Source organism: Gloeophyllum trabeum (assembly GCF_000344685.1).
Source record: "Gloeophyllum trabeum ATCC 11539 unplaced genomic scaffold GLOTRscaffold_00015, whole genome shotgun sequence".
Taxonomy (NCBI): Eukaryota; Fungi; Basidiomycota; class Agaricomycetes; order Gloeophyllales; family Gloeophyllaceae; genus Gloeophyllum; species Gloeophyllum trabeum.
The window spans coordinates 690,980-718,034 of NW_006920424.1; the positions used below are offsets into that span (position 1 = coordinate 690,980).

Sequence of the window (27,055 nt, forward strand, 5' to 3'; positions counted from 1 at the left end):
GCTCGTCCTAGGTCCTAGAGGTAGCCTCGACGCGTCAATGCTCGCTTGAAGTGCCTCATCACGCGGTACTGCAGGCTGATCACGTGCGGATTAGCTCCGGCCGCTTGCTGACTGATACGTTCCGTCCGGCCGTCGATTTACGTCCGCTGACTCGGTCGCTTTGACGGAAACGAAGGGGAGTGATGACTGGGGAGTGGTAATACCAATGACTCACTGCGACGCGGGCCTCCGCCGTTCCCGGAGATAATTAGTCACAAAGATATTCTTCCGGGTGACTTCGGAGCGTCTGGCAGCGGAGCTAAATCATTTCGGTGATCTGCGCCTGCCTTGAGGACGTTAGAAGGTCCGGAATTAAATCCAGAACCCTTCGTCGGTTACTTGTCGCGTAAGAGGTTCGACAGGTGGTGTCGAATAAACTTTGGAGGGGGTGTATGGTGTGTCAAATTCGCAATTTCGGGGGTCAGAAGATCGCTGGGGCTTATCAACGCCTCAAGGATGCTAGGAAGTCCGGAGCTAAATAGAGCAATTCTTTAGAGCCCATGGAAGCCTAGAGGTGCGTGAGCGCTGTGTCGGATAAGCTCCGGAGGGCTTGTACGATGTGCTGAGTCCGTGTTTTCGGAGGTCAGACGATCCTGAGGCTTATCACCGGACTGTTTGCCGTGCCTTGCACGAGGAAGGACTTCATGCTAGGGTTCGTAGGAAGGTCCCCTTCCTGAATGCCAAGCATCGGGCTGCCAGGTGGGCTTGGGCGCATTGTGTTGCAGGTTGGAGTGTGGGGGTTTGGAAACGGGTCATTTTCTCGGATGAGTCCAAATTCAATTTATTCACTTCGGATGGGCGGGATTATTGTTGGAGGAGGCCAGGAAATGCAAACCAGGAGTGGTATACCCAGAAGACCTGGAAGCATGGTGGTGGGCATGTGATGGTGTGGGGATGCATGACGTGGAAGGGTGTTGGGCATCTTGTCTGTATCAAGGGAACCATGACGGCAACAGAGTCTGTCCAGATTCTTCAAGGACAGCTTCTAGGGACCATGTCGGACTATAGGATGAACCCCCGGCATTTTATCTTCCAGCAGGACAATGATCTGAAGCACTGCTCACGCCTTGCCCGAACCTGGTTCAAAAATAATCCTGTCCGTGTTCTCCCCTGGCCAGCTCAAAGTCCTGACATGAACATCATTGAGCATCTATGGGACCACCTCAAGTGGAAAGTACAGGCCCGAGACCCAGCTCCCAAGAACCTAGATGAGCTTTGGGCTGCGATTGTGGAGGAGTGGTATCGGATTGATGTTGCCACGGTACACCGCCTATACTCGAGCTCACCCCGGAGGGCCCTGGCTCTGAAGAAGGCTAAGGGTGCTAATACAAAGTACTAAATCAGGTCAGTCATTCAGGCCGAGAATTAGTTTTTATAAATTTATTGATTCCATCTAACCAGTTCTGAGGGTACCAGGTTCGAGATGAATTTACCTCCTGGAAGCAAGGAGTGGGGCATCCAGGGCTGAAAGTCTGTATGCATTTATCTTACATAGAGTAGTTACAAATCATGAATAAACATCGATCCATGTTGCCCCCGATCTGCCCAGAACTGTGAAAGTGGTGGCAGTGCAGATACTTTTGTCCGCCACTGTATTTGGCACTTTGGACTCCTATTCAACACAGCCGGTGAGTTCTTAACTTACACATAAAATCATAATATATTGGCGGGACCCGGATTCCACATATTAGTGCTATAAATAGGTGATTGGTATATATAGACCATCCCAGAACGCAGCTTGGCAGCTCATAGAAAATCAAAAGTGATGCACTGCTTGGAATCTCTTGGTGTCTTAAGTAAACCTGTAGATATATATGGGGTGAGTATCATCCCATAAAATCAGTGTAGCTGTGAATTTTTCTGTATTGTTCCGCATTTCTTTCGATTTTCTATGAGCTGCCAAGCTGCGTTCTGGGATGGTCTATATATACCAATCACCTATTTATAGCACTAATATGTGGAATCCGGGTCCTGCCAATACATTCTGATTTTCTCCGAATTGTTGCGCATTTTTGGAGCCACCCAGGTGCCTGGATGATCAGCCAGCCTATTATTAGCCCCCTAGGCTATTCTCGAGGCACCAGATCTAGCCCAGATCCCTGCCTGCCTGCCTGCCTGGATGCCGGGGCAGGCCATTCAAGCTCAGCCCGGCTCATGGCAGGCAGCCTGCTGCCTGAAATCCCATTACATTAGGCCTGGACAATTGTCCCGAAACATTGTAAAGGAGCACACGAGTGTTGTCCAGGTTTAATGTAATACTACTACAGCATCAGGTGGTGGGTGTGCAGGGTGTACATGATACAGGGCGTAACCTGGCAGAGGGTTGACATACCTGGCCCAGAAGGACAGTCTAAGAAAATGGGTGCTCAGACTCCAGATCCTGCTGAGGTAGCTGCACTGCACGAATATCAATGGGCCAGCCTCAGCACCCACTGTTGAATTTTCGGGACTCGGGTTTGAGCTTGCGAGCTCATGCCGCGTTGCACGTGGTCGGGGGTCCACCGCAGGCGGCCCCGACTGATAAAGTGATAAGGGGATATTATATCTTTGTTGTATTTACTTGTCATATGCTACACGATTGATATTGCCCTTGTGACAACCAACTGCTCATGGTCAAATACGCTTGTGTTCTGCTTGCTAAGAATATTTCAACACCCACAGGACAAATTAGAAGTCCTAAGCCCTACACCCACTGCATCAGGTGATATGCAAGTGAATCTGCACGGGCTGCGCGGCTTAGCACCATGCATTGAACGGACGTGATGCGCACGACAACCGCGTTGGCATCGACGGCCACTGCACTGCAATCTAACCGGCATGCTATTTTTGGCTGATCACAAGGTGTCATGCCTGGGGATTCGGCAAATGGGGTTGCCAAACTAAAAGTTAATAACTATGTGTATGGGGGGTTGCCAAATAGAATAATCCCACTCAGGCATGCATTCTGTGGCCTGCAGCTGCATCTTGTACTTTGTAAAGTGATACAGAGGTTGCCCAAAGCATCAACAAGCTCAAAAAATATGCTGGAAAAGTGATCCGGTGATGTGGTCAGGAGAGTCGTCAGACTCTGCACAGCCACTTATGGACCCTATGGCCGGACATATGGTAACTGGCACGTCGATGAAGTGGAATGCACTTTGGGAAAATAGACCTGGTGCACCTCGGCAACCATAACTTGGCAGCTGTACCATTCATGTGTCACATGTCACAGTGTACCAATAATGTATGTACACCTAAGATAAGGCCCAAGAGACACAAACTGCTTTGAGATGGAGCTAGGTGTGAAGCATATGCATAGAAGTTATATGAAAACCCCTTCATAATATATTTCAAGCATCCCTTGCAAGGTCAGTGGCAGTATTGGCCCACCCATCTGGGTCCTCTAGACTGACTGGTATGGTACGTCCTGGCCCCTGATTAGTTGAAGAGCTGTCAGTGCATGCCACATGATATGCATCCATGTGACTAACTTTGGTACCTTTCCAGACCACAGCTGCCTGTGGGCGGGAGGAGACAAATGTAACTTCCACCACAAAGTCTAGCCTGTAATATGAAGCATTCCCAATATTCATGAGGTCAAGCTTGCCATTCAACTCTGAGAGATCCATCTGTATTACACAGATTTTCTTAAATCCAGGGAGCAAAGAAATCTCTATCAAGCGACACATATTAATATCAATCTGATAGGATCAGGATGACAGCCAAACAAACCATCTTTATCATACACAAATTCTTGAGCTTTGTTGTGTTCAGCAGCATAAATATTGATGCTCATGTTTGAGAGATCAGGAGGAATTGATGTCTGTGGCCACCACCAGTAATAATCCATTCTACGTGGCTCCCCCTCTTGTAGGACCATTCCCTGGAGTCATGATAATCTGGCAGCAATCACAGGAGGATAGAACAGTTACATACATAGGGGACTACCTCACTCCAAGCACCAGTCACAAAGTTTCCATCTGCACGCTTGGCTGAGATTCTCCTCCCAGCATGTGCTGGAGATAGTGGATTGTGCTTGATCTGAATAGTTATCCCATATGAATAGGGAGATGCCCGTGCTTGAACAGTCTTCTCCAGATAGCACTGCACTGCACCAGCGGCACTCTTTGTGCTTTTGAAAGGGTTATAAGAACACATAATATCTTGATGACATCCCTGACTCACATGCTGTCACTGCAAGGCAAGACCTCATAATTCAGACCATGTGAAAACATGGCTTTCAGTTCAGCTGCATGGCCAGGGGACAGGCCACCACCAAGAATAAGATACTGCATAGTGTGAGCATATATCAAGGAGTGTGGGACAGTCCTGGAATACCTTTGGCTGCCGTTGCCCAATCATACCCTTGATTGCCTGAACAATCTTAGAGAACTGTTCATCACTGCCAAGACATGAGCTGGATGGAATGAGGGAATGAGTCAACTGTGACTCACAGAGCCTTGTTCAATGCTGCATCTTTGGCCTCGGAGGGGTCATCAGGAGAGACAGAGTCATCAGCAAAAGATCCCAGGTCATTGTCATCTGCAACATAATTCCCTTCATCTGTCTGCTCTTCAGCCAAGGCTAGACCTGCTTCAATACCTGAGTCAAGTGAGTGATAGCCTCACATGTAGGGGCTGACCAACTCACTGATGGATGGATGGTCCTTCACTTCTTGCACTTGCAGAGGATTCTCACTCAGGACAGTGTAGAGGGCAAGATCTGTTGTAGCAGCTCCCACATCACAGACCATGAAGTCTTCACCTTTCTGCAGCAACATGGTATTAGCGCATAAGGAGCATAACAGATCAAACTCACCTTAGGCTTGAACTGCTTCAAACCCTTGGCGGAATAAAGGGCAACCTCTGACTCCACAACGAACCTAGCATTGGTACCAACACTGATAAAAGATGCATCCACCAGTGCCCCTCTCAAGGTAGCCTGTTCAGGGATCCCCCATCCATTCGGAATGACAAGAACCACAATCCTCTCGGACCAGACAGTCACCCAGTCCCGTCCTACAGATCGGCTATATCTCTGCTCAATCTGGGGTTTGGCCTGCTGCATCAGAAACCTGAGCCAATCAGTATAGACATCTCTCAAGGTGATCCCAGCATCGGACTCCTGGAGTGCCTGGTCGAATGCCGAGCCAGCCGCCACCGAGACATTGTTGGTACCGAGACGGTGGACAGCTCTCTTGAACTCACGGACAAGCCGCCGCGAGTCGTACCCAGCAGCGTGCTTCTCGTCCTCTGCGTCGTATCCGTACTTGATGCGGTTATCCTCGCCGTAGTACATCAACGACGGCACGGTCGTACCGCCTTGATTTTGAGCGGTCGCGGTTATCCCCGGCCAACGCTTCACGTGTTGTATCGGGCCACTAGGAGTACCGTTGCGAGTTAAAAGGTACGATACGGCCTGGAGAGATGCATATGGACATTAGTACAATACGAGGAGTCTGAAGGCCTGGCGGGCGTACCGACAGGCGCGTGCCGATGTCTATACCGATGATCAGTTTGCCAGACGCGTCGGTCGCGGATGGAGTCATGGCGGAAGTGCTGGGTGGTGTATCTGAGAGTCGCTGACTTGGGAGACATCCAGTCGAATGGGCGTAGATATGTAAGTTTCCAGTATGCGGTGGAGTTCAGACGGGATTCCGAGAATCGCCGTCCCTGCGTAAGGAGCAAGGCGCTGCTGTGGAAGAGGTCTGGCTGAGCAATGAATATGTTTAAGCTTCAATCTACGGCAGCGGTCCTCTGTGGGAACGCGAATGCACTGGTCTCGTCGCGCGACGTCTCCCGTACAAAGTTCGTGTTAGCAGGATCGATGCCTTGTGATTGGCCCACAGCCCTCGGCAGCGCCCGGAAAGCCTGGATGCTCGGGCGCTTCATGTCAACCCTCGCTCTACGCTTTGATAGAACAACAGAAATCAATCTGCAGAACGACGTCCACACCCATGCTAGCGACGTAGTTCAAGTCCGCGGCACTGTCATCCGCAGCCGTTGGTGTAATCAGGCGCCTTGCGCTATTCTTTCTTGCACGGAGCTCATCGTCCCCCGACCTTGTAAGCCGCCTTCCCTTTCCCACTCTACCTCTGCATGCTGAACCTTGGGAAAGCGTCTTGGCTGATGCTACGTCCTCCGTGCTCGGCTTGCGCAGAACTCGCGGCACAATTGAATACCACTGGACAGCCGAGGGTGGTGATTATCGAGCACTCACTTCCATTAATCTCCTGACTGTCAGGACCCCTGATTGCTCGCCGCATTATGCGCGAGACAATACTTCCTCCTAATAGTGACTGGGTGACATTTTCCTTCAGCCTGAGGGCCCGCGTACCCAGGATATAAAGTGCCATCCAGCGTAGCCTGCATTCTGTCAACAAGCCACCCAGACCTGAAAACCCTACAGCCAAGTTCTCTATAGTCATCATGCCCCGCATCGAAGGTGGACAGTACATGATCAAGAATGCCGGTCCCGGCGGCCAGTATATCACCCTGCACACGCTCGACGACGTCCTGCGCGGCGCGCTGCGGACCGGGGCCACGAACCAGAAGGTGCGCGCGCCGACGCGGACGTGCCTCCGCTACTCACTCTCGTGTCCTGCAGTGGATCGTCAACGATCTCGGCAACCAGACGTTCTACATCACCAACCGCGGGTTCGACAAGGAGCCCGGCGCGTACGCGCGCCCCGCGCGCGGGAACGCCGTCACCGCTGCCTCCGACAGGCAGGCCTGGCAGATCACCGAGCTCAACCCGGGTATCTACAGGTCCGTCTTTGTCTTTGTCGTTGCCGTTCCGGCCACCCGTTCTCGAGCGCTGATCGTCCGCGTATTCCAGGATCTCCACCGCTAACCTCGCGTGGAGCTTGGAGTCGGACGTGAGTATTGTGCACTCGCCTACTCTCCCCTGCGTACGGCTCAACTGGTTTATATTTTCAGGGCGTGAAGCTCGCCCCCTTCGACACTGCTGACGACCGTCAGAGCTTCAAGTTCGAGTCTGTTGCTTGAGTTAGCACACGCGCAGGTCTTCAATATGCGGCCCTACCGCTTGTACCTTGCAGAAGTTCTCCTGCGCGTGCCGATTGTATATTAAGCAGCCAGACATGTGATATCAGTATCCGAGTGCTCCTCTTCTCCACCATGTAGCATGATCTGCTTCCGAAAGGACCCTCGTCTCATCCTTCAACAGCTGTCGTAAGCCCGACATCCGACGGTTTCTGTCGACTATGCCAGGTACATATTGACACCCGTTCCCATCACGTCAACTGCGTTTCTAGCCGAGGAATATGTAGTCGCAAGCAAGCTAATCAGATCTGTTGCGTGCTTTCGTACTTTCCAGATAAATGCAGGAGGCCCCGTCCTTCATAGATCTCCTGAACGACGCTTCTTTTGCATGATGGACTGCGCGACGGACTTGGAGCGGGTCCAGCATTGGCTCGTAACCCTCTACTGGCTGTGGTGATTTTGCGTAGTAACTTGCACAAGTCCGACTAACACAACTTCACGATACACCACGAGTGCGACGCAGCATCACAGGCCTGGCCAAGAAGCTACTGAATAGATAGTGATAAAATACAAACTCCCTCCGCAGAATCCTGTGGAGCACAAGCAGAGAGAGCACGCATGCAAAAGCCAGCCGAGTCAAGCAATGACGCAGCCCTTGACATCGAGGCCCAGCTCCTCCAGCTCCTCCTGCGACGCTTCCCGCTCATTCTGCAGGAGCTTGGCTTTAGACTCAACGGGAAACCAATCCTTCATGAAGTTAAGCAGCGCCCAATCAACGTTCGCTGTCGGTAATATGAGACCACCGGGTGCCATGAACATATGCTGTGGCTTACATCGATCCGCCACCAATACTGTCGGCGCGCGACATATTGGACAGTTGGCTTTCCCCCGCTTCTGCATCTTGACAAGACACCTATACAAGATCCACCGCTCAGAGACCCTTACCACCACGGCGAGGAAGATCCAGACATACCTAACACAAAACAAGTGACTACACCGCAGCCTAATAGGCTTGAATGCAATGCCCGTGCATATCAGACACGCGTAGTCGTCCACATGGGGAACGATGGGCAGGAGGGTCTCCCCTATGGCTTGCACGAGCACCCGCGGTAACGAAGACGCAGAGCCGTACAGGAAGTCGGACTGGCTGATATGCGGGTGCGCTGGAGACCCGAGAGGAGATGGTGCAAGCACCACGGGGCCGGACTCCGGGGCCAATGAGGATAGTGGGAGCAGCGGCAAGGCAGTGCGCTTCGCGTGCTTCTTCAGGATCTTGCGGGTCGCTTCTGCATTGGCGTATTGCAGCTAGGAACAATACAATTCAGGACCGAGCGAGGGAAAGGGAAATGCCCGATCTCCCCACCTTCTTGAGATCGAGAAGGAGCTGGTTCAGCTGCATGAACATCCGAAATGCCTCCCGGCTCTCCTTCAGCCGCCACTTCTTCTTATCCTGAAATCCTCCTTCCTTGATCCTCTCCACGAACTTTCGCAACCGTTCCTCCGCATCCTCAATCGTCCGCTCGCCCCTCGAGCGCTCGCTCGTGCTCTCGAATATCTCCGCCTCGACGTATATCTGGAAGAACTCGCGCCACGCGTACAGGTCCGACTTGAAACCCCCGACCTTCTTGAACGCATGCGTGATGGACGGGACATGCACGGCGGTCGGATCGGATGTTTGTGAGTGCGCGTGGAAGGCGTTCGTCGAGGAGAAGGGGCGCGCGGATGCGGTGATGCTGCGCGCCAGGTCCTGGAGAGAGGAGAGGAATTGGGATTCGAGGGCTTGCAGGTGCACGGAAAAGGAATGCAGAGCGGTGAGGAGGAGGTCGAAGAATATTCGGTCTGCATTCAGTGGGATCACGACCTCGCGGCTAGTCGCACAACTGCGTGAATGTTGTGCCTACTTAGGGGCGAGCGATGCACGCACCTAGGACTGGTCTTCGCGGCTGCCGACGTACTTGGCCCACTTTCTGGGATGCCCATTTGATCTTCGTCCTCTTCCACCGTCTCGATCTTCGATTCCGAGACCGCCCCCCCATCCGCCGCCACAACCTCAAGGACATCAGAGGTCAGGCTTGGGTCGCTATCTCGATTCAACTCTTTGTCGTAGATGAGAAGACTCTCCGCAGTCTCCCTGTCCGTATCCGCTATCCAGAGACGCAAACGCGGCTGGAGGCTGTCGCTCATTGTGACAATCTCGTAGACGCATTTCGTCGTGCGACCGGCTTCGGACGTCTTCGTTTCGAAAACCTGTTCAGTAGTCCCATCGTTGCCATGACTGCCATTATCTTTCGCCTTGCCCTTTCCATTGTTGGGCTGCAACAACTCGTTGAGGTGAGAGGGACTCAAGCCTAATGAAGTGAGCTCCTGAGTGATTTGTTTGATGACTTTCTTAAGCTATACTGCATGGATCAGCTACAGCCCAAAGCACAAGACCGATACGCACTTGCCGGTACTGGATTGCATTTTCTCTAAGCTCAGGAGGGAGAGAGAGTAATAGTTCTGTGTATGTCTTAGAGAAGTGCATCCGGTCGCAGTTTTCGCACGCATATACGCCCCGCTCCCTTTTTTATATCCTGGACCCACAACAACTCAAAACCTAACACTGACAGGTATGACGAATGCAAGGGAGAAATGGGAGTTCAGGTAGAATATGCATTATTCTATGGAAGAACAACAAATACAAGACAATTAGAATAATTACTGAGACTTCTTCTCAGCCTCGCCGTTCGCAGCAGTCTGGAGCTTGAGGAGCTCCTCCTCCTGGCGTCTCTTGGCTCTCCGTTCCCAACCACGAGTGATCATCTTTTTGGGCTCAAGGTCAGCGAACAAAGACCTGCAAACAACTTCCAGTAACCACGACCCAATGAAGTCAATGATGATTGCAGCCGTCAGGCGCACTTTGAACTGCGATTGACAAACCAATATTAGCGAGGAGCGATCAGAGAACGCGAGAGACATACAGGTCCATTCATTTCGACAATCTGAAGCCAGCGGTTGAGTTCCGGCACCAAGTCTGTTGCACCGGACAGAGCGACTCCTCCAGCACCCATCAGACCCCAGTACAGGGCAGGATTCTCCGTGATACCCTCGCGGAACGGTCGGCCCTGGTAGTTGATGGCAAAGGTAGAAACTTGCTGTGCAAGACTAAGAAGGTAGATCGCGGTGTTCAAGAGACTCGGCTCGAATTTCGCGTCCAGATCAATTTCTCCACGTCTGCGACGGATTGATTAGTACCTATTGCTGAGCGTGGCATGCCTCGTGGGACTTACGGTTCGTGTTGGTACGATAGTTGCGTAATGTATACCATCGACCCTATGTGGAGCGCGAACTGCAACAGGACGGACGACAGAACATAAAAGTTGAAGATATTGCCCAAAGGCCTTTGTCTAGAGAGCTTCTCCACGGGCTGTACGGATTTGCAAGATTACCAGCAGGCCTTACACGGAGATAGGGCAAACGTACCTTGGCTCGGGATATGCATAGGAAGCACACCGACATCAGCATGCCAGTGATAGTAACTTGGTAGTCTCCAAACTTAATGCCATCTAGGTACTGCACACTCAGACTGTACGCAGTAATCAGACAGTTGAGCGCAAGGATCTTGTACATCTGGATGGTCGCAACGAGTGTACAACGCCCCTGCCGGATGATATGGGTGACTACATGGATGTCAGTGAGGATACTGCAGGACCACGAAAGGAGCACATACTAGCAGACACGTTGGACAACTTGGAAGTAAACGGCGCAGCGCAGGAGGCGTCACCCAGCTTAATCTTCGGCACGTCCTCCTCGCCTTCCATATCCGCCAATTTGTCCGTGATCGAACCCAAGTCAAACTGAAGCAGCTTATTCAGAACGTAGACCCAAGCGCACGACAGAGGTGCTACGGACCTTCTCCATAGGATTCTTCTTCCTCGCATTCTGTAAATCTGCAGCTGCCTTCTTCTGTGCCTCCACCACATCAGGATACAAGTGCGCGATAGCGGGAGGGACCGGCGGCGGCGGCTGATTGAACCTCGCAGAGATCTTTAGCTGACTCTCGTACACCTTTTTTATCCGTTCATTGCGCTGGTGCTCAGCAATCTTCTTGAGGTCCTCGGGCGTTCCATCCAGGAGCGCCACGCCGACGTGCGCCTGCTTCAAGGCACCCACGTCGTTCGTACCGTCGCCCGCCATGAGGGTGGTGAAACCGAGCAACTTCAGCCTCGTTAGGATGAGCTCCTTTTGTGCGGGCGTCACACGCGCGTAGACCCATGTATTATGGACGAGGTCGTTCAGGGTTGGACGATTCTCGTATTGCTTGAGCGCAGGCCCGGTGACGCAGATGTCGTATTCCTCGAACAGTGCAGGGTCGAAAGGCTCCTCTGGGTTGACCGGAATGATCTTCGTCTCGGTCACATTTCTCCAGATCAAGTCTACGGGCGATAGGTCATCGATACCACACTATCTCGAATAAACATACTGAAGGACAAACCTGCATCATTCGCGGGATTCTCTCTCAGGTCCAATATTAGGGTCTCGCGGTCTACGATCTCGACGCTGCGCGCGACATGAACGGCAGTCAAAGGATTGTCGCCAGTAATCATGACGCACTATAGTAATCATTAGCGCAAGCAGGTCATGTCTTGAATCGACTTACACGATGCGAGGAGTCCCCTAACATCTTTAGCGTCTCCACAGCGTCCGGCTTCAGGGGACAACTGAAGATGAGGAATCCCGCAAAGTTGAGATTACTCTCGACTTCATCTCTCGCGATTTTACTGATCTGTGGAAACAGTTCTTTAACTCGATTAAGATTCGGTGCCCAACTAGACGTACCTTCTGGTTAGTCATGGAATCCATTTCTTTGATACCAAGAGCGAGGACACGACTACCCTCACGGGTAAACCACTTGTACGTATCATCATACCAGTCCGGAACCTGAGCCAGCATCTTCTTGATGGTTTCAGGAGCGCCTTTGACCGCAGCTATGCTTTGTCCATTGGGAAGACTGGCGATGGAGGACATGCGCTTCAGCGCCGAGGAGAACTGGAAATGTCTACGGATGACAAGCTGCGTCCCATGGGGTGCAGACTTATTGGCCGGAGAGACGGCGTTACCTAGAAGGGACACCAGTCAGTATCCACCGATTTCGGTGGAACATCATGCATACCGGCACCAATGGTCCATTCCAGAGCATCCAACGTAGCTTTCTCCATAGGATCGCCGACGGTCGTGCCATCATCCAATCTAACCAGCGCGTGTGCCGAGGCCAGGCAAAGGGTTGTATGCCTCTGAGTTTCTTTCACATTAACGAGTCTTGAAGGCTGACTGGGACTGCGAAGTGTCACATGATCAGTTCGATGTTGAATGATCAGGAAAATGAGCAAAGAACTTACTCGACGCCCGCGACCCCCTCTACGATGAGGTTCTCAGCCGTAATAGTGCCAGTTTTGTCGAAACAACACACATCAACCCGTCCTGCAAATGGGATTCGGAAAGGCTCGGTGCAGAAAATGGCTGAAAAGACTGTTAATTTCCGGGCTCTGAAGATTGTCATAAATGTCTCTCACCAAACTTGGACAAAGCGACCAAAGATGCGTTGACGGCGAGAGACAACTCCATCGGCAGTTCGGGCGGGACGACACTCGTAATGATCAAAACACAATCAAGAAGCAACTTCGATTTCTTCAAACCCCTCTCGATACCCTTCACCCATACATACCAACTGGCCGCAATCGCAAATATGAGCAGGAACCCAATGAACAAGAACGACTCCAGATTATTCGCCGACACGCGTTCGGTGGAGAAGATCATGGTGCGCACGAGCTGGCCCTGAGCTGTGCCGAAACCGGTGCGCATTACCACGCCGAGGCAACCTCCGTCGGGCGTTTGGAGGGGAGCATTACCCTGAGTGAACTGCAAGGCCTTTGTGCCACTGAAGAGTATCGCATTCTTGTGGTATCCGTCGATGTCCAGCTTTTCCGACATGTCCGCTGACGCAATCGACTCCTTCAGCAGAGGCGTTGACTCCCCTGACAACATCGCCTCGTTGACGATGCATGAGCCGGAGACGAGCAGGATGTCCGCCGGGACGTTGGTTTCGGCCTGGTGACGGACTACGTAGAGTTCTCATAATGAGTTTCTAGGCTGTGACACTGTGCACTCACCCATCGAGACGACATCCCCGGGTAATAGCTCATCAGTCTGCAGCGTTATCCACTGGCCATCGCGGAAACATTGTATTGGGTAAGGCGCGACGGACATTGTCCGGAACTCTGTTAAAGTTCTCACACGCTGCAGCGGGTTTGTAGTGAGAATGTGTCTAGTCATTACACGCACTACTCACCTGCCAGACGACGGTGCACTCGAAAACCACGAGCATGAACAGCGTGAACAAGCTGTAGTACCAGTATTCATCCAGACACCACAGGGCAACGCAAAAGATCTGGAAGACAAAGAAAGGTGCCGTCGCATGCTCGGAAAACAACTCCGTGAACGATGGGATAGGGATGTTGAATTCGTTCTTGCCGTACAGAGTCTTGAGCGATTCGATTTGCGCTGCAGTAAGACCGTTCGGCGCAGCAAAAGTCCCCAAGGGAGGTTGGCTCGAACACGGATATGGCAAACGTGCAAACGTGAGAGGTTCGACGGATTTGATTGTGTACGTATCTCGCTGATAGCTGAAAGTGTATGTGGAGGGGTCCGACGGATTCTTCTTCACTAGGGGTACAATCTCACCCTGGCCACGATGGGGGGCAGGAACTATCCGCACGCAGTCCGCAACTTGCACCGACCTGGCCTAAGTATACGGATAAGCTTTGCAGCCACCGGACAGCTCAGCATGCGCACCTTTCTCGTCGTGATCCATGCCTTTGCGCCAGCATTCCATCGTGTCACCAAGAAACTAAGCGCATGACCGGCACCGAGCGATACACACGCAAGGAAGGTCCACTCTTCGCTCTGCAGCCACTCATCGTACTTGACGTAGTATGCATACGCTAGCAAAGGATAGAGCGAGAGGAACGGTATCGTGTAAAGGTGAGTGTACCACGGCAGGGCGACATGCAGGCTCGCCCGGACGATATCCGTCGAGTCCACTGCGACATTTACCCTGCACAACGTCAATAAATGTGTGAACTGTAAACCAACAACTTACATTACTGCCGGGAGAGGAATGAGAAGACTCGAAAGCACAGATTCGGCGTTTGCGTACGCGGCGTGGCAAGCGTCGTTGCCGCCGGCATTCAACCGGCATTGGACGTACTTTGCTCTCTCAAACGCTGCCAACTCTGCTTGCGCTCCTTATCCTAAGTCCTGCTAAGTTGGCTCTCGGGCCCGAATGAAAGCATTTACAGGCCTGATATCGTGCCTATCGATAGCCAAGTGAGCAGTATGGAGGTTTTAGACGATCCCCTCGACGGTGAAGCATCCCCTCCTCCGGATGTGAACTTGGACCTCGGCCGAAGTCTACAAGTTCAGATAGACGTCAAGGGGCTCGTAGGAGATGCAGTCGGAAACGTAAGTCAGTTACGAAAGGTACCTGGAGTCGTTCTCTGGAACTTTACAGATGAGTATAAGTCCTACGAGCCGTGATGTTGTTCTTGCGGCGTATGTCATTCTCCTCGAACACAGAGGTCGAAAGCTAACATGCACTGGAGGCGGAAGGGACTGTTCATAATAGACCTGCAAGCCCCTCTTGAGATACCTCGCTTCCTACCTCAAGGCGGGACTTGGGACGTCGCAGACGTGCAATGGAATCCTCACCGAAGTCACGGGAAGTACATAGTATCTACATCCAGCGAGAAACTGTGCGCAATATATCACAACTACCGTGCATAAATTGACTATTGAAGTCTGACAGCTTAATCTGGGACCTGTTGCTTGTCGGCAAGACGTCTATTGAACATATATTACACTCGCATTATCGCGCCATAACAGACATCAACTGGCATACCAGTGAACCCGACTTGGTTGTTAGTACGGGGATTGACTCATGGCTATGGTGCTGGGATCTGAGGGACCTTCGTAATCGTCACAAGCCCGTGTTTGGTGCGTTTATCCTTGTATTCAGCAACTAAACGGGCTGCTAACTCACAGTTTAGGGATGTGCGCATTCAATGGTAAGGCTTAATTGGCCACACCACCATGCTGCTCCTCAATCCCCCCTGCTAGGTGCCGGGACTCAGGTCAAGTGGAACAGACAAGATCCTCACCTTCTGGCGTCGTCGCATATGAATGAAGTGTTAATATGGGACCGTCGCGTCTGTATCATCCAACACGCCACTGGATACAGCTCACGTTTCCTATAGAAAGGCTCTATGCCTGTCGAAACTATACAAGCTCACGACGCGAAGATCTATGGGATTGACTGGGCCCACCACTCACCGCGTGAACTTGTAACATGCTCTCTTGACAGATCTATAAAGGTATGGGACTTCAGTACAGCCTGTCCCGTCAAAGGCACATGTCACCCGAAAACGACCATACACACCAGATATCCTGTCTGGAGAGCGAGAAATCTGCCCTTCGGCCATGGCATTCTGAGCTTACCTCAGAGGGGCGAGACTGTACTGGAAATGTATGCCCACGATGACCCTCGCAATCCAATACACACCTTTGAAGGACATACCGACGTAGTGAAAGAGTTCGTATGGAGGCGAGGTGAAGGAGGTAGAGTATCCTTCCTGCAAGGCTGATGCTTTGGTTCTGACACCTATAGGTAGAAGGCGAAGAATTCCAACTCATCACATGGTCCAAGGACAGGACGCTGCGTTTCTGGCCCATCACCCCTGACGTTATGCAGGTCTGTGATAGTCAGGGTAATCGAAGTCGGTAAGCCAGATGCTGACATGGTCGTCTTCAGAAAACGGGATGCATCCCTAAATGCGCAGTCAAACGGACAGTCAAATCCAAGGTGGAAGAGGACATTTCTTACCGAAATCCACCGATAGGAAATGACCGCTCTCCTGCGCTGTCTGCGCCGGTTGGTCATCGATCAATCCTTGCGGAAGTCAGAGCACCGCTACCTCCTCGACCGCCTTACACGCATAGACATGATCACTCAAGTGGAGCTCACGAGAGAGATGGCTCGGCCAGAGGAAATGTACCCTCCAGTACTACCTCGACGCCGATTCACATCACTGGGAGAGCTGGAGGAACGATGACCCGCGGGAATTTAGGGGGTAGGTCGGCGCGCATGAACCCTTTAGACTGGCTGTCGAGCGTGAAGGTCGAGAAAAGAAGAGAGAGCTTCTCTGGACCCGGAAGTGGCGTTCACGGCGGCCACAAATCGCGAGGCAGCTCTGCGTCCACGGCTCCATTACGCGCCGACCTGCCTGGTTCGCGAGTAGTATCTGACCAATGGCCACGAAGTTCTAGCCAGACTAGGGGAGAAGAAGCCTCCTCCCCGAGTCAGTCCTTGCAAGACGAGTAAGTGATAGACCCGTGCCTTGATATGCGCCGTAGTTGATATCGGTAATCCGTCAAGGATAACCGCTGTCCTGACAAAGTTGGCCTCGCATAAAATACGCCTCGAAAAAGTGTGTGGTAAATTCTCTTGTGTAATAAATCATCGATCTCATACAGCCTGCAGCACGACCTCATGAAGAAACGAACGTGTACACTTGGTCTACATGGCCCATGGGGGGATTCCTCGTCCTACGTGTTCATCCGAGTTACATTCACATTTCCCAGAGCCTACCCTCAGGCAGCGCATCCCCAAGGCACTCCGACCGTTGATCTTGAGCGCAACCCTCTCATCAGCATGAAGCATCGTACTTATATCCTCAGACGGCTGCGGAATATCAGGGAGACCAAGCGTCCATGCTTAGAAGCGTGCCTAACATTTTTGCTTTCCGGCCGTGAAGTCGATCGCGAGAATGCCGGTGTGCCACCGGCTATGGACTCAGAATCCGAGGATGAAGGGGCGCGGGGCAGGGGTGTCACGGTCTCGCTAGTCAGAAGCAACAAAAACCTGGCTGAGCCAAGGACATCACAAGGCGTCTTTGGGCCTAATGGTATGTGGTACTTTGAATCGCGCCTCTGCAGTCAGCGTACTCATTTATCTCCAAGGTGAACTCGTCTGTTTCTTCAGAGCGCCGCCTCGTATAGTGCGAAGCGCGATCAGGGACGTCTCCGCGACGCCCTCGGTGGCATCCCACATGCAAGAGAGCACGTCGCGTCTACCGCCCCCGGCCGGGTCTGTGATTGACGCGATGCAGCGTCTCGCTGCTGCCGCTAGCGATAGGGTTGCCCCTCCGGTACCGGGCGGTAGTGATAATACCGATAATGTCCTCAGAGTGATGACAAACCTGTTAACATTCACCCACCCGAGAAGTAAACAGCGGCAAGACCGAAGCAAGACGGCTGACAGCGGCCGCGGCAGCTTTTCCCTGGTATCGACAAGGCTGAGCACCGTCTATCTTAAGGATGCATCACATATCACGGGAGTCGATTCCGTAATCGCCGCAGAATATGTGTTCTCAGGCTCGAGTCCCCTGGAAGTCTGCAAGCGAAATTCGGAGTTCGCCAGGAAATTATGCCGATTTGATGACGAACGGGTGTTTAAAGTATTGCATGCGCTTATGACTAGTAAGGACGACACTAGTCGGAGCCAATTCTCCCACCAGCACCCTATTTTATCTCCTGTATCAGATTCAATACTGAGTCGCCTGTATGTCCTCTGGATTTTATCGTGTCAAACTTTCAGCTGACACTTTGCAGGTACAATCAATTGTGTCAGGAGAAAGACGTCCAAATGCTCGCTTTTCTTGCATCTGTCATTCTGCATGTTCATCTTAGTTCTCGACCATCCCGTAAGTGGCCTCTCATCTCCCTCTACGATGTATTATCTCATTTGCATAGCGAGCACGATTGGTAGGGCGAGGGTCATGAAATTCTCTCCTGCACTTTCCAGTGCATCCCATAAGGCGTCCCTAGACTATTTCAATGCCCGTCCACGATCGGATAGTCGACCTCACACTGTCTCTTCTTCCGTTAGCAGACCCCGTCCACCATCCTCTCCGGCTACCCCTCCTGGTCCAATGGTTTCTTCTTCAAATTCCTCAAAGGGGTCATGGTCAAGTCTATTCTATACGACAGGCATGCGGAATACGGTTCTGGGAGGGCAGGAGTCACCTCAAGATAGTGGTCAGACGGGTCTGCCATCCGCGACGAAGATGGGTGGTCATTCTATCCCGGTTCCCGTGATCGCAGACAAGCTAGCCCAAGATGCTTTGCGCAGGAGGGCAGTGCGCCATGGCTCTCCTGCTAACCCGTCTCCCTCCAATTCGAAGTCATGGAACGATGTTCCGTTATCCATCTCGCGATCGATGTCCTCTATTCCTTCAGTCGGACGCATACGTCGCCGAACCTTCTCGCAAGTTGTCAGGCCGGAGGTTTCGCCTGCAAAGAAGAGTCTGGTCTTCAATTTTGAGGAACAGAGCGGGTCAGCTCACTCATCATGAATGCCCAGGAAATAGGCGGCTAATATTGTGCAATCTTCAGTACAAATTCCTCTACAATGTCTGACCCAGCTATGCTGCAACAGCTGATCAGTCATGTCATAGTGTACTCCGAGATGCTCTTTAGATGGGGATTGTTGCAGAAACGCGCTGAGTTAATCTCATCCATCGGTGGCGAAGGGATCAGATTGCACAATTTCCAAGAATGCAAGGAGGAGATTACGTTTGGTGAGACTTGGCCTTCGCTTACCAGGATAAATATCACCCAGATGCGCTGATTTTCCTCCGATCATTGTAGGATTGAGGCGTATCTGCCCGCGTTGCGGTGTGGACGACATGCAACCACGCAAGAGTAGGATCCACTGCCCCAACTGCGACGCGCGTCCAGGGAAAGCAAGCTGCGCTATCTGCCGTCTGCCTGCGGAAGGTGCGTACTCGTGAGCCTACTAAACGGAAAGCCAACTCAGTCTTACCTGCAATAGGTCTCTCCTTCAATTGCCTGAAATGCCGTCATGCCGTACATATCGCTTGCCAGAGCAGGTATGAATTCACGACTTGTCCGACAGGATGCGGTTGTGCTTGCGCAGCGAATCACAAGGGGTGGCATAGATTCGCAGTGGCTCGGCTAACAGCACAACATGGACTTCCTTCCTGAGACTTCTTGGACTTCCCCTGTTCATAACTTTTCCAGGTATGGAAACTTGCTTGTAGTACCACATCTTATGCAGCTATTGCTACAAGCATCCGGAATCCAACAGTCTCGTGTGATCCAGCCGGGCCGGGGGTCATCTTGGATGCTTTGTTTCTCTTCTGATTGTGATACCAGGAGAGACACAAGCAAGGCCACCACCTCGCGATCGCCAGCGTAACTTCATCTCAAACTACTACCGTGGTAGTTCACGATACGGGCCACCCTATAAAACGGGCCGCCCGAATATCTCGAGAATGACTACGTCCATGCTCAAACCGCTTGCGCACACTATACGATTGCAGAGCCTGACTTTGGGGAGATTCGGTGGAGGCTGCGCTGAGGTAGAGCAGGGACAATTGGATTTTCAATGTCCGGATCTCGTTTGGTGGCCTCACTATAGAATTTGGTTTGCGGTACGTTGTTGTTATAGTGTCAGCGTGAGTGGCCCGGTTCCTGGTTTTGGCACTCATTCAACCCCCTTCGCGATTCTGCCCTTAGTTTCCTCATTTACCCATGCAAACATATGAAAATGGTCCGAAAATGTTCCTAAGATCGATACCTACAGGACTATACTTTTATTTTGCCGTAATCTGAAGAACCGAGCGAGCTACAGTCGATATGCGCCAAAGTGGCCCGGATCTAGCGCTGGACAGTATACCTTCCCACGCCCCCAACGACTGAATTGGTGTTCTCAAGTGAAGATAGGTTAGGGTTCTCTCGCTGCAGGAATACACATTTGTTCGTAATCATGTCCCCCGTACGCCTGGCCCTCCTCGTTTGTGACAAACCAATCCCAGCCGTTGTATCGAACCATGGTGCATATCCGGAAATATTTCATGAGTTTTTGACCGCCACGTTCCCTGGAAAGCCTGCGTCTGAACCCAGTTTTGTACTCGATTGCTATGACGTCGTCAACGAGCAAGCATACCCTGCAGACGATGCAGTTTATGACGGAATATTGATAACAGGATCGGGTAAGTGAATTATGCTATAGACGCCATTCGACCATAACCCTTTTATCCTTTGGGAAGCTGCCTCGGCATACGAGAACGTCGGATGGATTCAGAGATTGGTGGCGTACGTAGCCTCAGTTATCAATGAGAAGCCAGACGTCAAAGTTATCGGTGCGAAATATTTGGACGTATGGTAGGGCGAGAAGTCTGAGCCCGCACTCTATCCAGGCAGCTGCTTTGGTCACCAGATCGTCTCGATCGCCATGGGTGCGGAATGCGAACCCAATGGCGGGCGATGGGAAGTGGGTGTGACTGAAGTGCAGTTAACGGAGATTGGAAAGAGACTCTTTGGCCAGTCAACCATTGTGCGCACAGTTCGAGACTTGTGCCCTTACACCATTGCAATGACGCCCTTTCCCCAGAACATCCAGCAAATGCATCGAGACCACGTCCCATCCTTGCCGGAATCTTTTCATCTGCTTGGGTCGACCCTGATAACCCCGAATCAAGGCATGATCCGTTTTGATCCGTCTTCCTCGGCTGCGATGCCCGTCTCAGCATCAGCCCCGGCCACATTTAGGTTGACGGATATACAGGTACTGACTGTGCAGGGTCATCCGGAGTATACAGCAGACATCGTGAAGCTTCTTGTCCAGGCACGTAGTGCTACGGGCATCATCGACAAGGCTACCGCAGAAGACTTCTATAAGCGTCAGGACTGGGACGATGATGGCAGAGGCGTCATCGGAAAGGTTATTTGGGGCATCATGGGAGTCCAAATTGGATAACGGCCAAGTAGATTCGAACTGACGAAGAAGTTGTAGTCACATATTGACTGTGCCTCATTTGCTCATACATACTGTAGATTGTTCGAAAGGCTCGAGAACATGGTTATCGCAAGCCAAGGACATCCTCCAGCGTCAATTCACCTGTTTCCTGTCGATCGACGTCACTCGGTGGAACAACTGAGAGGTCCTCAGTATGCACGGGTTCCAGAGTGATGCGGACCTCGAGAGGAGTCGCATTTGCACAGTAGAGGACGTTGTCTTGGTGTCGAGTGATCTGATGCACATTCATGCTCCATGCAGTAAGTTTAGAATCTCAGAGCACAACGCTAACGACGAGCAGCAATTGTGACAACCTCCCATAAAATACGGGCAAAGAAGGGAAAGGCGAAGAGCTATAGTTGGATATATCAACCAATAACTCCCGGCAAGCTAAGAGTTACTTACAACGTATCGCCTGGTCGACTTCGGGACCCCAGGCTTCACAGTTGTCCTGGTAGTAAAAAACGCGTCGGCTACCAAAACAAACAGGGCAGGCTTCAGCCTGAAGTTCAGGACCATTGGTGAGGGAAAACAGCAGTGATACTGGGGCGCTTTGAATAACATCGCATCACCGCCATGTTTGAACGAAGCTGAAAACAGGCACAGGCCCATCAGAGGGGCGGGATTACGAAGTTGTCCTGTGTATAGCCTGCATCCACGCCTTGAGTATCGAGCGCGGAAGGAGACGTCGGTACATACAAGAACCAGGTCCAAGTCCATAAACTCCAGCCGCCAAGATCAGAATGAGTAGAAACCTATTCTTGCGATAGATGTCCCTGGCAGCATTCATAGTCACTAGCAGAAACAGCGAACATACCTGGCCGATGAAGTCGATGCTAACTAGCAGACAGATCCACAAAAGCGGACGAGGACCCAAGTGTATGTTCGCGGTAGTGTCTCGTGTGGACATCTCCAGATTAGCGAGGGCTAGTACTATTGTCCTCGAACCTTAAGGAGATGGGTTACAGGCCATTTATTGCAGCACTCACAGAGATCATAGATCACGATCGCAATCATCAATCACCGTTCTTTTATCGTATACGTGGGGTTGCAGAACATGAGCCGAGTATTGCGGATGAGACTCAGGAGAGGGCAGTTTGGATATATGTAGGCCAACACAAATATGATATGCGACAGTTACAACCTGAGAAATAGCGCACGGTCATCTCCCAATAACATTTGACACGAGAGGCGACCTACTATTGTTGATTCACGTGTTGAAAGGCGTTCGCATGTTGATAGTTCAAAGAAAGCCCTCGGCACGAATCGCGACAGAATCCAAGTTCTTGGATACCTACGTGCGACGGGTAGGAACTTTATGGGATTAAACGAGACGTGCCCCAGATATGTTGCCAGGCAATGATAATCTTCCTCCTCTTCAACGAGGCGAAATTGGTCTCTACCGGCCCTTATGATGTCCACGACTGCCATCTGATGCCGAGAGAGATAATGGCAACTTTTGGTAGGTCATGACCGTATATAGGAACGTCGAGAGAAAAGAAAGATCAAAAGCCTGATCTCCACCGTTGGACTCGGCGAAGGGCGACAGCCCGAAATGATTCCACGAAAGACAGCCGCTCACCTGCAAGGACATGCCAATATCTGATAAGTTCACAACGACGTTACGGTATACCCCGGGGAAGTATCTGTCACTGCAGGGCGTAATCTTGAGATAACGGTGAGATATGCACAACCAGCTCCTGGCTGGCTATCAATGTTCTAATACCAGGCAGCGCCAAAGTGATGCCGTTCCCTCACGACTATGGGACAGGTTCACCGCGAGCACCCTGTTGGGGCATATCATCCTTGGGTATAAATATGGTCACAGCTCTTACAATTGAGAAGGCATAAATATAGATTAATTGAGACACACCGCATCCGTCAAAGCCTGGGTGAAAGCGACAAACTGTCACCCCTGGAATCTATCACGATAGCTACACGCTATCGGTGAGCCATACAAACAAAACGTGATCATGGCTGCAGCCGGCATTTCGATGGGATCAGCGACATTACTTTGCAGCTGGTGTGATTTTTGATACGTTCGCGAATCCATTACCATCCAGGCTAACCCTCAGAGCGCCCGCATAAGGCAGCGATAGGGTTTAGGGGAGACATCAGAGGTGATCCAAGGTGTCAGCTTTGAGAAGTTGCATAGCCTGTTCACTATAACATGGGTCGTTGGAGATGACGAACCCAAATTTCCGTTCTGTGTCACTACAAGAGGTTGATCGTCACCATTCAGACTATGTTATTTCGGGTCCTCTTACCTCAAGTATAGGTCGATTCTTCCGGTCACGTCAATGGGTGTCTGAGGCAATGATGTCATTGGGATCCTAACAACGGTGAGAATATGGGAGACTACGGTATTGTGTCCCTCCGGTCCAACACAGGCCAAGGCGTGGCGTCATGAGGCGAGCCACGACGTACGAATGCAGTTCGGCAGATCGGGGTACAAAAGCTGACAGTTGTGACCTGAGCAATAGCGCAGAAGCAAGATTACTGAGTTCATTAAACCGCGGAAAGATGAATACAATATATAGGAGCGGAAAGCAAGTGGCAGGCCTGAGTAAAGACTGAGTTGTGTACAAGGCCGGCTCTGGACGCTTGGACGACTTACAAAGGAATAGGATGCTCGATAACTCATAGTTCAGGATGCTCCCCTGAAGCCCATCCGTCATGCACCAAGTCTTGAATGTCCCCTTCTCTCCCTACAATGTAATACACGGCCCTGCGCTGTATAAAGTACAGATGTTGAGGCAAGTACTTGACGGCGCCAGTCACAATCAACGTCATCAAGAGTGACCATATCACCACTAAAATCAACATGTATTGGTCAATACCACCACCATAGGCAGAATATAATGAACGTTGACACGTACCCAAGGTCATCTTCTCCCAAGGCTCAAGTAGACTGGTTCCGAACGTAGCTTCCAACCACATTCGCCGGCGCCAGAGGAACATGCCTAGTTTACCCTCCGGAGCTTTCATTTTGAGATCTCCAATCGCTACAGTCCGCAAAGGAGGCGTAGGCTGCAATCCCGTGGCCATGGCTGAAGACGGAAGATCCTTGAGGAGCGCTAACTATTTATGTCGCGTTTTGTGTAAGCCAAATGCAACATAAGCCAAATGAGGTATACTTCGGCACCGTCATGTTTTTCTCACGCGTTGGCCACATACGGTATGTTCTGCGCCCATATGTTGTTCTCACGCGTTCTCCGTCGTTTCGACCCCTTCCCATTTAGACTATACTCCTATGTACCATTATTTTCCCTGCTTTTCTCATCTCTCGGACGCATTTCACGGCATCAACATCTGTTTAACATGAACTGCTGGAATAACTTTTCACCTAACTGCGATCAGAGAAACGTCTCGAAGCCACTAGCTCCATGCCCCAAGTGACCTTTTCGACGCCTTCGTCGTCATCGACGACAATAAGCTCGGGATGCCGTACCCTTTGTTATAAACTACCTGATGCCTGAGACTGACTGAGAGCTTGCAAACATGTTCCCGCTTCCAGCTGAGATTTCACTTCACATATTGTCCTATCTTCCTGTTTCCGACATCGCTGCGCTATGTCGTACATCGAAATCGTTCAATGATTTTATCGAGGTGAATGAAGCTACAGTGTACAGGCAGGCTGCGGAATGGCACCGATTCGTGCCTCCTGGACTGATGCAGCTAGAGGATGCGAAGGCTCGTCTCAAGGGATCATGCACGGGCGGCATCACAAGTTGGAAAGAGCTATGTACGTGGTTTTTCTCTTCTGGCGCAGCTACATGACCGAACACCGAAAGGTCGTTGCTTGATGATTATAGAGCGCAACTGGGCTGGGCACGGGACCGTCGTGGAAGGTGCATACCCTCCACAGAACAGTAGTTTCAACGTCCACCGGTTCAAGATTGACCATGAGCAGCGCACCCTGATCAGCACCAATGTAGACGTAAGCCATCCAGAGCCCGAAGGTCATATAGAAGTCAAGGCCTTGGAGGACGGGCGTCCGCTCTGGTATATCAGCCATGTATGACTTATCCTCACCGCGGGATGCGTTACCGTACGCTCACTTACGCGTCCATACAGTGGTCTATCCGCCTGCAAGCACATTGCGACTTTTCCGATGGGTTCCTCGTCTTTGACAGGTCTGACCGGCCTATGCTGGAGGTCTGGAGGCGCTCAGTAGACGCCTACGAGAGGCGACATGGAATCATCAGCCCGGCTGGAGGGAGTCTGCCAGACCTGTCGCTGGGCCTGATATTCGAAGACTTGGCCCGAAGCGCCCATGTCCCCAGGCTTGATGCGTCGCCCAACTATAGCGAGACTTTACGTGGCCATTTCGTCCCGCACGGCCTAATAGCGATTGAGGAGCCCGTTCGGATCCGTGCTTACAGACTCGTTTATCCCACACTCGCGGTCGCTTGCCAGGGTCTAAACCCGATTGTCTTCCTGTACGACATCCGTACCGGGCGCATGATCCGAAGAATCGACGTTGGGGAAGGCATATATGACTTGGGAGGAACTGGCGTCATTGCCGAAGGGCACGCCAGGGATGTACTATACATCGACGTTAACGGTGATTGGGTCGTGCTGTGCATGATGGGTGGTATGGTGTTGATACCCAGAGATGGAGAAGCAGAGCTTGGGGGAGATATTGGCACTGCCAACGATAGTGCGCCCGGCAGACTCGATAGGATGATATTCTTCCCCAGTCATGATATGGAGCTTGAAGTACCGCAGTTCTCCCGCGAAGGGTCGATGTTACTGGCCCGATGTTACGGTGACGGAGCCGAGGCCAATTTGGAGTCCCCTTCCATTCACCGACATGAGCTGGCTGACCTACGGTACAAGACACGAAGGCGGGTGAAGAGCAAGTTTGCCATGGAGCATATGACTTTGAAACCGCCACGCAATAAGGACATGCCTGAACGCAGTAATGCACTAGTCTGGGTAGGTGCGATGCGCTTGCAATTCTTTATTGCTGGTAATGCTTGTGTTTCTTATTTCTCTTGCTACCGGATGTCGCCTCACTGCTGAGATCCCAGCACACCTCTCGCCTTCTGGTCGCCATGTAGCCGTCGTGAACGGGGATGGTCTCCTGTTCATCGTGGTCGACTTCGCCCGTGTGGCAAGAGCTGAAGCGGCTTTTTCGCAAGTCACCCTGAAGATCAACCTTGGAGAAATAGCGAGCAACTTGACCTGGGGCGATGACGATAAACGTCTTGCAGTTGTGACGGTACGTCTCCGCGCTCCGCATGGTTTGAGGCTGTAGTCTGATATGTATTATTTTGAACAGCGCGGTGGAATCTACATCATAGATATCGACCCGTTCAAGCATGGCGTCTATTCCGAGAGCGATCTCTCGTCTCTGCCGTCTCGCACACCTCAGGTGATGGTGAACCGGCTATCGCACTTTTCAGATGCTGGCGCCTTGGACCACGTTTCATGTTTGCAAATGAGTCGCACAGGTCTATGGGTGACTTATGATGCCGGCGCTTTGAAGACAAGTCTCGATGATGAGGGAATTCGCGAGCGTAAGTGCGGTTCTATTAGTCGCGGCGTAGTGGTGCTGATACCGACGTCGGGACAATGGTCACAGCCATGAGATCCGTTTGCTTTGTAGACTTCTCCGATGGGGTATAGTCATCCTTAAAGATGTTAGGGGAATCGTTTGTGGTTTTTGGGAGACCCGGGCTGTGATGGATGCTATGTGGCTGCATTTATTATATTTGCTTCTTCGCAGATCCAGGTCCCATAAATGTATTTTTATCCTCAAGAAAGTAAACTCAGGGTGTGTTGCGGAAATTGTGACGTTCTCGCGTTTAGACTGATATATGTTCGTAAGTTTTGGTACCACGTTAGTCTTGTCCCCAGTCCTCCTACTGAGGAAATCGACTCATATGGTACTTCGAAATCACCGCATTTACTGTAGCAATCTCGTGCTTGAAGCATGTCGCGTCCACCGCAAGTTTGTGTCGCCACAGTCCCCATTGAAAAATGTTTTCGTGATTTGTGGTCATGGCTGTTCGCGCCTCTTCTGCATACCCGACGCTCTGTTTTTCGTGAATCAGTCTCCGACTCAGCTCACACGAGACCAAAGTCGAGGGTGACGACAATATCACTACTC

General features: G+C 51.6%; 9 protein-coding genes across 9 annotated transcripts; 5 read left to right on the forward strand and 4 right to left on the reverse strand.

Moving 5' to 3' along the window:
* Window positions 1–1,171: 1,171 nt before the first annotated feature.
* Window positions 1,172–1,507, forward strand: GLOTRDRAFT_132970 (uncharacterized protein; the record flags this gene model as incomplete). Its single annotated transcript, XM_007871857.1, has 2 exons — window positions 1,172–1,371; window positions 1,441–1,507. 2 exons carry the CDS (start codon window positions 1,172–1,174, stop codon window positions 1,505–1,507), a joined length of 267 nt encoding a protein of 88 aa, XP_007870048.1.
* A 2,692-nt stretch (window positions 1,508–4,199) lies between these two features.
* GLOTRDRAFT_140983 (uncharacterized protein) lies at window positions 4,200–5,583 on the reverse strand (the record flags this gene model as incomplete). The annotated part of the gene is made up of 6 exons (XM_007871858.1): window positions 5,498–5,583; window positions 4,837–5,436; window positions 4,669–4,786; window positions 4,473–4,620; window positions 4,357–4,420; window positions 4,200–4,307 (listed from the first exon to the last, which is right to left on the reverse strand). The coding sequence occupies exons 1-6, from the start codon at window positions 5,564–5,566 to the stop codon at window positions 4,200–4,202; spliced, it is 1,107 nt and encodes a 368-aa protein (XP_007870049.1). The 5' UTR covers window positions 5,567–5,583.
* An 863-nt stretch (window positions 5,584–6,446) lies between these two features.
* GLOTRDRAFT_132972 (uncharacterized protein) lies at window positions 6,447–7,025 on the forward strand (the record flags this gene model as incomplete). The annotated part of the gene is made up of 4 exons (XM_007871859.1): window positions 6,447–6,572; window positions 6,625–6,785; window positions 6,856–6,895; window positions 6,957–7,025. 4 exons carry the CDS (start codon window positions 6,447–6,449, stop codon window positions 7,023–7,025), a joined length of 396 nt encoding a protein of 131 aa, XP_007870050.1.
* A 577-nt stretch (window positions 7,026–7,602) lies between these two features.
* On the reverse strand, window positions 7,603–9,552 carry GLOTRDRAFT_140984 (uncharacterized protein). Its single transcript, XM_007871860.1, has 6 exons — window positions 9,466–9,552; window positions 8,947–9,416; window positions 8,386–8,890; window positions 7,996–8,327; window positions 7,856–7,935; window positions 7,603–7,804 (listed from the first exon to the last, which is right to left on the reverse strand). The coding sequence occupies exons 1-6, from the start codon at window positions 9,544–9,546 to the stop codon at window positions 7,659–7,661; spliced, it is 1,614 nt and encodes a 537-aa protein (XP_007870051.1). The 5' UTR covers window positions 9,547–9,552; the 3' UTR covers window positions 7,603–7,658.
* Window positions 9,553–9,654: 102 nt separating this feature from the next.
* Window positions 9,655–14,186, reverse strand: GLOTRDRAFT_81204 (endoplasmic reticulum Ca-transporting P-type ATPase). Its single transcript, XM_007871861.1, has 16 exons — window positions 14,161–14,186; window positions 13,854–14,115; window positions 13,351–13,803; window positions 13,172–13,298; window positions 12,575–13,120; window positions 12,401–12,521; window positions 12,175–12,338; window positions 11,841–12,121; window positions 11,662–11,787; window positions 11,497–11,614; window positions 10,914–11,437; window positions 10,732–10,858; window positions 10,485–10,681; window positions 10,292–10,428; window positions 9,983–10,235; window positions 9,655–9,926 (listed from the first exon to the last, which is right to left on the reverse strand). Coding segments are annotated over exons 1-16 (3,645 nt in total). The 5' UTR covers window positions 14,163–14,186; the 3' UTR covers window positions 9,655–9,719.
* A 210-nt stretch (window positions 14,187–14,396) lies between these two features.
* On the forward strand, window positions 14,397–19,121 carry GLOTRDRAFT_48869 (uncharacterized protein; the record flags this gene model as incomplete). The annotated part of the gene is made up of 16 exons (XM_007871704.1): window positions 14,397–14,522; window positions 14,572–14,612; window positions 14,663–14,812; window positions 14,866–15,057; window positions 15,130–15,265; window positions 15,314–15,674; window positions 15,731–15,807; window positions 15,868–16,433; window positions 16,492–16,543; window positions 16,597–17,020; window positions 17,076–17,676; window positions 17,727–17,822; window positions 17,890–18,450; window positions 18,510–18,689; window positions 18,772–18,893; window positions 18,949–19,121. The coding sequence occupies 16 exons, from the start codon at window positions 14,397–14,399 to the stop codon at window positions 19,119–19,121; spliced, it is 3,858 nt and encodes a 1,285-aa protein (XP_007869895.1).
* A 754-nt stretch (window positions 19,122–19,875) lies between these two features.
* GLOTRDRAFT_140987 (class I glutamine amidotransferase-like protein) lies at window positions 19,876–21,008 on the forward strand. Its single transcript, XM_007871862.1, has 4 exons — window positions 19,876–20,131; window positions 20,189–20,281; window positions 20,339–20,475; window positions 20,533–21,008. Exons 1-4 carry the CDS (start codon window positions 19,906–19,908, stop codon window positions 20,896–20,898), a joined length of 822 nt encoding a protein of 273 aa, XP_007870053.1. The 5' UTR covers window positions 19,876–19,905; the 3' UTR covers window positions 20,899–21,008.
* A 2,569-nt stretch (window positions 21,009–23,577) lies between these two features.
* On the reverse strand, window positions 23,578–23,925 carry GLOTRDRAFT_48828 (uncharacterized protein; the record flags this gene model as incomplete). The annotated part of the gene is made up of 2 exons (XM_007871701.1): window positions 23,578–23,750; window positions 23,817–23,925. The coding sequence occupies 2 exons, from the start codon at window positions 23,923–23,925 to the stop codon at window positions 23,578–23,580; spliced, it is 282 nt and encodes a 93-aa protein (XP_007869892.1).
* A 513-nt stretch (window positions 23,926–24,438) lies between these two features.
* Window positions 24,439–26,571, forward strand: GLOTRDRAFT_132978 (uncharacterized protein; the record flags this gene model as incomplete). Its single annotated transcript, XM_007871863.1, has 6 exons — window positions 24,439–24,682; window positions 24,732–24,955; window positions 25,015–25,912; window positions 25,974–26,164; window positions 26,225–26,462; window positions 26,528–26,571. The coding sequence occupies 6 exons, from the start codon at window positions 24,439–24,441 to the stop codon at window positions 26,569–26,571; spliced, it is 1,839 nt and encodes a 612-aa protein (XP_007870054.1).
* Window positions 26,572–27,055: the final 484 nt, after the last annotated feature.